Source organism: Bombina bombina, chromosome 6, assembly GCF_027579735.1.
Source record: "Bombina bombina isolate aBomBom1 chromosome 6, aBomBom1.pri, whole genome shotgun sequence".
Lineage (NCBI taxonomy): Eukaryota > Metazoa > Chordata > Amphibia > Anura > Bombinatoridae > Bombina > Bombina bombina.
Window position 1 is genome coordinate 870,016,357 of NC_069504.1, and position 8,361 is coordinate 870,024,717.

Below are 8,361 nucleotides of genomic sequence, written 5' to 3' on the forward strand. Positions count from 1 at the left end.
AGCATAAAAGGCTATATCATCAGCCACTGAATTTATCAGTATTTACAATTGTTTTTATTATTATATTGTATTGTATTTTACCTAACACTGTAATTTGCTACCAATTGTAACATGGATCCATGAACAACTATCAGTGTATATTGTTCTTTTTTATTATTATAATTATTGTATGGAATAAATAAATTTGTAATTTTTAATTTTACATTCTATCAGCTAATTTTAGCCTATTTTAGCGTTCCCCACCCTACCCTCAGCCTTCTATTGGCGCTCACCTCTACCTTGCATATATCTTTTACACATTGGGCACGCTAGGGTACCCATCGAGGAGAGCTAGAGGCATCCCCCACCCCCCTTCCCCACCTGTTCTTTGCGCAGGATATACACCACCTTTATTCAAGTTTATACTTTATATTAACAAAACAATTTCTGTATTATTGTAGGATTAAAAGTGTACAGGATGTTGGCATGGTTAATTTGTTAGTAAATGACCAGTTGTTTTCTAAAGTGAGTCACCTGGGCTTTCTCTGGTAGCCTGTGGGTTTGTATGATATATATATATATATATATATATATATATATATATATATATATATATGTGTGTGTGTATATATATATATGTGTATATATATGTGTGTGTATATATATATATATATATATATATATATGTGTATATATATATATATATATATGTGTATATATATATATACATATGTGTGTATGTATATATATATATATATATATATATATATATATATATATATTTTTTATATATATATATATATTTATATTTATGTGGGGGCACAAAATGTATCCTCACCTGTGTGGCCAAAAATCCTAGTACCGGCCCTGAATCTAGCTGAGTGTTATTTTGGATTTGAGTACAACAATATGCGTTCATGGACATTTATTTAATAGTTTTAATATACTGAATTTCAGAGATGTTTTGCTGAAGGAATTCATTAATCCATGAAGAAAACATAAAATTAGAGCAGAATTCCATAGCAAACAATGAAACAATTATCAGCTAATTATATACATTGTTCTGTGCATCTGAGGAACCTTTTAACACAAAGTGACAACAAAGGATATTCACAAAGGAATTAACTCCAATTAGCTGGTAATCTATAAAAAGCTTTGTGACAAAACAGAAGAAGGAAAACCTCAGCATTTTCGATTGTGGAAGAAATTATGTAAAAAATGAATTTTCCTTTTGCATTCCAAAAGTTTTGGAGACTTTCCTTATTGACCTGTTTGGCCTAATACATTTTTATTCATATGTAATTTTGCAAGAGATAAGAGAAAGGATCAGAAAAAGGAAGAGTGCTTATTTATCTTTTTAAACAATAACAATTCTGCAGTACACAGTCCCTTTAAAACTTGAGTTTGTGATGCCATTCTTTAAGGTATTGTAGCCTTATTTTATTTAGTAAAAATAGTAATAACTTTCAAGATGAATACTATATCTATATGGCTATTAATTAATTTAAAGAGACATTCAATTATGTTGTCCCAGCATACTAATTTTAAAATGTTTTTCATATATTATTAAATTAAATATATCCTTCTATTTGTATTTTATTATGAGATAGAACTGTTAATTGCTCTGACACTGAAACTGGAGCAGAGAAAGCGACTGATTGATGCATACACACTGTATATCCACTTGAGTGTAGAATCATGCAAAAGGTATATGTTTTGGATTAATAAATACATATTATACAGATATATTTGTTTTATTAATATTTGGTAAAATTAAAACTTGTATTGTGTGCTCAATTTGTTCCTTTTCTATTTAATAAGAATTTATGTTTAAAGGAACATGACACCTAAAATATATAGAACTATATGGCAGCAACTTTTGCAAGAATTAGTTTGAGCACTAAATGGCAACTGTGTTTACCCTATGTATAACATCATTAGAAGTATTCCTACAAACATGTGCATGCTCCTGAGCCTACCTACCCACTTAAAAAAAATGTATGCTCTATTAGATTTATTAAAGAAAAAACTTTTTCATGAGCCTTTAAAGGGATATGAAACCCAAACATTTTATATCATGATTCAGATGGAGTTTACAATTTTAAACAACTTTGCAACTTCTATTATCTAGTTTGTATTATTCTCTTGATATGGTTTGATGAAAAGAATATCTAGGTAGGCTCAAAAGCAGCAATGCACTATTGGGAACAAGCTGCTGATTGGTGGCTGCACATATATACCTTTTGTAATTGGTTCATTGAATGTGTTCTGCTAGCTTCCTGTATTGCAATGCTGCTCCTTCAATAAAGAATACCAAATGAATGATACCAATTTGCTAATGGAAGTAAATTAGAAAATTGTTTAATGTTGTATGCCCGATCTGAATCATGAAAGAAAAAAAAATTGGTTTCTTATCCCTTTAAGGTTTTTATTAAATATGACAAAATTGAATGTCTAAACCAATTAATAAAGGCTGTGTGTAACATATTTATATGCATAATGATATAATGGAAAGAAATATACAATTTAAAGAGACGACCAAAAGATTCCCATCACATGTCATAAGAACTGCTTAACCTACTTAGTTTAATATGTTTGTCAATAAAAATGTTATGTTAAATGTTTGCAGGAACACATAAATGATTCCTTTGGAGACACTTACTAAAATCTGATTATGCTGGAGAAAAATCAAACAGCTGTGACTGAATTCTTCCTTCTTGGATTCCAGGGGCTTGGCTCTTTGAAACTGATCTTTTTTCTTCTAATATTTATTGCATACATTATGACAATAACTGTAAATATTGTGATTATAATATTGGTGTCTACAAAACAACAATTGCACCTTCCTATGTATTTCTTTCTCAAACAAATGTCAGCCGTGGAAATTATTAAGGTTACTATTATTGTGCCCAATATGCTGTATGTTATATGGCTAAATGGAGGTCTGGTTTATGTTAAAGGCTGTATCACTCAGACTTATTTATGTGCTGCTGTAGGAAGCACAGAGTGCTTTCTCCTTACGGTAATGTCCTATGACCGTTATTTGGCAATTTGCAATCCTTTGTTTTATAACGCAATCATGGACTTCAAGCTTCGTTATCGCTTGGCCATTTGCATCTGGATGTTTGGTTTTCTTGTTAACGTAATAACTCTTGTTCTTCTGTTTAACCTTCAGTTCTGTGAACTCAATGTCATTGACCATTTCTTCTGTGATCTTGCTCCTATTCTAGAGCTTTCATGTTCTGATACGTTTGGTTTGCAAATTGAAATAGTGTTGATTTGCATCCCTATAATTTTAGTGCCTTTTAGCTTAATTACTCTTAGCTACATCTGCATTTTTATAACTATCCTTGGGATTTCCACAACCATGAAGAGAAAGAAAGCATTCTCCACCTGTAGTTCCCACCTATCTGTTGTGTGTATCTTTTTTGGGACCTTGATTGCTACCTACTTGGTTCCAAATAAGGGACATGCATTGACTGTAAACAAAGTTATTGCACTGGTATACACTGTGATTACTCCATTGTTCAATCCAGTAATATACAGCCTTCGCAATAAGGAGATAAGAATTGCCATTGGAAAAAACATTAGATGTTAAGGAAAATAATCAACATTTGTTAAATTAGCAAATCTTCTATATTTGATGGTGGTAATTATAACTTGTAAACCACTAGTGGGACACTGCTACCATTCAATCCACCTCATATAGGACCTATGAACCCTACACACAGTATTTGCAAACCTTATATTGGCTCCAGGTAAAAAGTGTTTAAATCAATTTTGTGTATGGGATGGAGTGAACTGAACAATAAAAAAGAGCAAAAGAGCAGAAGGTAATTCAGTAGATTAGAGATAATCCTGTTGTTGTTTTAGCAAAATATTATAGATAAGATATGTTTTATGGAAGTATAAATTGGACATGTTTTTCAGTTTTTTTTCCTAATGTGTTTTTTTTTATGTAGAAGATAATAAGCATTGGTTAGGGATATATTAAACAATAAGAACCTTCTATCAAACATTTTACATGTTGTGATATATATTGGGATATTAGCATTTATTAGTGCTGCCAAAAATGTGTTGGTAGTACAAACCTAGGAAGGGCTGTAGCTACAAGAATAGTGATAAAAAATAGAGATACTAAGAATGCAGATACAGGAGGCAATCAAAACAGGGACAAGCATACACCCCTTAACAATTTAGACAAATATATATAATTCCAAATTAATGATGGTAGACTACAAAGTATGACATAAAAGTAACAGATGGAAAAATCCAATACAGAAAATTCCATGACCACAACACAAAATTGCCTAAACCTGATAATCAGTAGCTCTGTTATTTCCTGTTCCTTGCTAAGCTTCCACTAACCCACTATCCTGACTGTTCTTCTTTCCCATTCTAATATTTATTTTATTTATATTTAACCTTACTCTTTCTTCTTACATATTACGTGGGATCTCAGTTTCCCAAAAATTTTGTTCAATATATTGGAGAAGTATTCACCTAGTTTAGGATTTGTCTTACGATTAGCAAGTGAGCTTATATACCTTACAGTACTTTACAGTATTCAAATATAAAAATAATAGTTTATTATTATCAATTAACTCAATGACAAGTCAGTGAACAGAATAAAATCTAAATCAAATCAATATTTGATGTAACCACCCTTTGTCTTCAAAACAGTATCAATTCTTCTAAGTACACTTGCACACATTTTTTAAGGAACTCAGCAGGTTGTTTGTCAATGAAACTGTTATGTTAAATGTTTAGGTTGTTTTAACCACAGTTCTTCTCTGGATTTAGGCAGCCTCAATTGCTTCAGTCTCTTCATGTAATCCCAGACAGGCTCAATGATGTTGACATCAGGGCTCTGAGTGGTCAATACCATCAATTCCAGTGTTCCATTTACTTCTTTACGCTGAAGGTAGTTCTTTACGAGCTTGGGGTCATTGTCATGCAGCAGAATAAAGTTGGGGCCTATGAGATGCCTCCCTGATGATATTGCATGACGGATAAGTATCTGCCTGTACTTCTCAGCATTGAGGAGATCATTAATTCTGACCAAATGCCTAACTCAACTCGAATTACAGAAATACAGACCCAAACTTGCAATGAACCTCCACATGCTACACTGTTGCCTGCAGACACTCATTCTTGTGCCACTCTACAGCTGTTTGTGAAGAAACTGCCTTCTGCAACAGTCAAATATTTTGACTCATCAGACCAGAACACCGGCTGCATTTTTTTTGTGCATAGTTGAGTCATTTAGTCTTTTATCTACAACAGATGTATAGCATTTTGGCCTCAAGTCTTCATGAAGACCACTTGTGACGTGGCTTCTCCGGACAGTAGATGGGTGTACTTGGTTTCTGCCAGGTTTAAGCTTATGGCACTGCTGGACTTCTTCAGATTGTGATGGGAAGTAAGGATGATGTGTCTTTTACCTGCTGCATTATCTCTCCTTGATCCTCAATGTTCATAGTAATGTCATATTCTGTAGTGGGTACTGCAATTTATTATTATTGTCAATGCAGAAGCTAGATCACTAATATAAACTAGACAATATGGGAGTCATATTCACTGTTAATGTTATGCTATAAGTTTTGCTGCAGATAACTAAGATATAATTAATTGTTCCCACACACAGAAAATAAATAAATAAGAATTACATTATCATAGTGAAGGTAAGCAGTTTAAAAAGTAGAGAAAAAGCTTCTCCTAGGAATACCTATATATATATATATATATATATATATATATATATATATATATATATATATATATATATATATATATTTGTTGGTTCTAGAAAGATATAGTGAACTACACAGTGCTCTCCCATGCAGTTTGGTTGAGAGGAAGTTGATGCTGAGATCATTGAGAGGTGTCTCTTGTGCTCCTTCTACTAACAAGCTAAGGATTCATACCTCCCCTGGGAAAGTGTTACACCTGTAGCCATTCTCCACCACCTAATCCTTACCTCATTTGATTGAGGGCACTGGATGTAAGTAGTTAGTGAGTCTTTATTAGGATACCTGGGTTCGACTGTGCCTTTAAAAGAATACTTTCTACTGTTTTGAACTATTTGTCGAGTCTAAAGGACATTTTTTTGCTCTCAACATTTATGTGCTCTAGCTAATATTGTTTACTTAACACATTGCTAATTTTCCTGTACTGAATAGAAATTAACACATTTTTGCTCTATTCTTTTGGTTTTTCCCATATATGTGTATTCAATTAGATACATTTAAAGCTAACCATAGTTACGCTTAGCACAATAGAAATATCTAAGAGTGCTGTGTTTGCTTGTTATGTTTTTATACGGATGTTTCTCTCTTCCTTAAACCGTTATATTTGTATCCACTGTCTTTTTGTAGCTCATAAGAGAACTCTTTTCTACAGCTTCCATTTAAAGGTATAGCGCTGTGTAGTTTACTATATCTTTCTAGAACCAACGTTTTCTCTGTGTGATTATACTAGAGGGTTGTGCAGACACATATCTTACGTATACTCCAGCAGCTTTACCTCGACACACATTGTGCCAGCATTTAGCGCCTCCAGTTTAGTCCTTACCCCTGTAAAGACTATACTTCCCCAATCCTTGTCCTATATATATTTATATTTATATATATTAATAATAAAAAGTATTTGATGTATGTGAAGAACATAGGAATGTAAAATATGCATTTTGCGCATTGTTTCTCAATTTAAATCCTAACATGGCCAACTGTGTTAAGATCTAAATTGAGAAATGCAATGAGCAAAACGCATATTTTACATTATGTTCTTCACTTGGAAAATAATTAACTTTTTTTATTATTAAATAATATATATCTCTCTATATATCCGATACTGTTCATTTAAAATACATGTCTTTACCTATAACTATATATATACTATATATATATATATATATATATATATATATATATATATATATATATATATATATATATATATATAAAATATAAATATGTATTTAAGAATAAAATGTATAAGTGAACAATATTTTAATGATACATTTGTGCAGTAAATATACAGTAAAGCCCATATAAACACATAAATACATATGTATATATATATAGACATTTATATAAGTGCATTGGAGTCCTTTGCAGTTAAGTAGCTGAAAATGTATAAAATAATTTTTATGCAATATTCATATTTAAAAAAGTATTTAACTGTGTATGTACTGCAAATATTCCACATTCCAATGTTCTTCACATAGGGGAATATGTGTTATGTGTTTAGAAATAGATGTTCTTATAAATATCTCTGTATATACAGTATCTCACAAAAGTGAGTACACCCCTCACATTTTTGTAAATATTTTATTATATCTTTTCATGTGACAACACTAAAGAAATGACACTTTGCTACAAAGTAAAGTAATGAGTGAACAGCCTGTATAACAGTGTAAATTTGCTGTCCCATCAAAATAACTCAACACACAGCCATTAATGTCTAAACCGCTGGCAACAAAAGTGAGTACACACCTAAGGGGATAAGTCCAAATTGGGCCAAATTAGCCATTTTCCCTAGCCGGTGTCATGTGACTCATTAGTGTAAAAAGGTCTCAGGTGTGAATGGGGAACAGAGGTGTTAAATTTGGTGTTATCGCTCTCACACTCTCTTATACTGGTCACTGGAAGTTCAACATGGCACCTCATGGCAAAGAACTCTCTGAGGATCTCAATAAAGAATTGTTGCTCTACATAAAGATTGCCTAGGCTATAAGAAGATTGCCATGACCCTGAAACTGAGCTGCAGCATGGTGGGCAAGACCATACAGCAGTTTCACAGGACAGGTTCAAACTCAGAACAGGCCTCGCCATGGTCGACCAAAGAAGCTAAGTGCACTTGCTCAGCGTCATATCCAGAGGTTGGCTTTGGGAAACAGACGTATAAGTGCTGCCAGCATTGCTGCAGAGGTTGAAGGGGTGGGGAGTCAGCCTGTCAGTTCTCAGACCATACAGTGCACACTGCATCAAATTGCTCTGCATAGCTGTCATCCCAGAAGGAAGCTTCTTCTAAAGATGATTCACAAGAAAGCCAGCAAACAGTTTGCTGAAGACAAGCAGACTAATGACATGGATTACTGGAACCATGTCCTGTGGTCCGATTAGACCAAGATAAACTTATTTGATTCAGAGGGGGTCAAGCGTGTGTCGTGGCAACCAGGTGAGGAGTACAAAGACAAGTGTGTCTTGCCTACAGTCAAGCATGGTGGTGGGAGGGTCATGGTCTGGGCCTGCATGAGTGCTGCCGGCACTGGAGACTACAGTTCATTGAGGGAACCATGAATGCCAACACGTACTGTGACTTACTGAAGCAGAGCATGATCCCCTCTCTTTAGAGGTTGGGCAGCAGGGCAGTATTTCA

At 33.4% G+C, this 8,361-nt stretch overlaps 1 protein-coding gene across 1 annotated transcript; it reads left to right on the forward strand.

The window, feature by feature from the left end:
• The first annotated feature begins 2,653 nt into the window (after positions 1-2,653).
• LOC128664729 (olfactory receptor 6B1-like) lies at positions 2,654-3,577 on the forward strand. The gene has a single exon (XM_053719537.1). It carries the CDS (start codon positions 2,654-2,656, stop codon positions 3,575-3,577), a length of 924 nt encoding a protein of 307 aa, XP_053575512.1.
• The last annotated feature ends 4,784 nt before the right edge of the window (positions 3,578-8,361 follow it).

Coding starts and splice junctions, on each gene's coding strand:
- LOC128664729 (XM_053719537.1), top strand. CDS start 2,654: ATGCTGGAGAAAAATCAAACAGCTGTGACTGAATTCTTCCTTCTTGGA.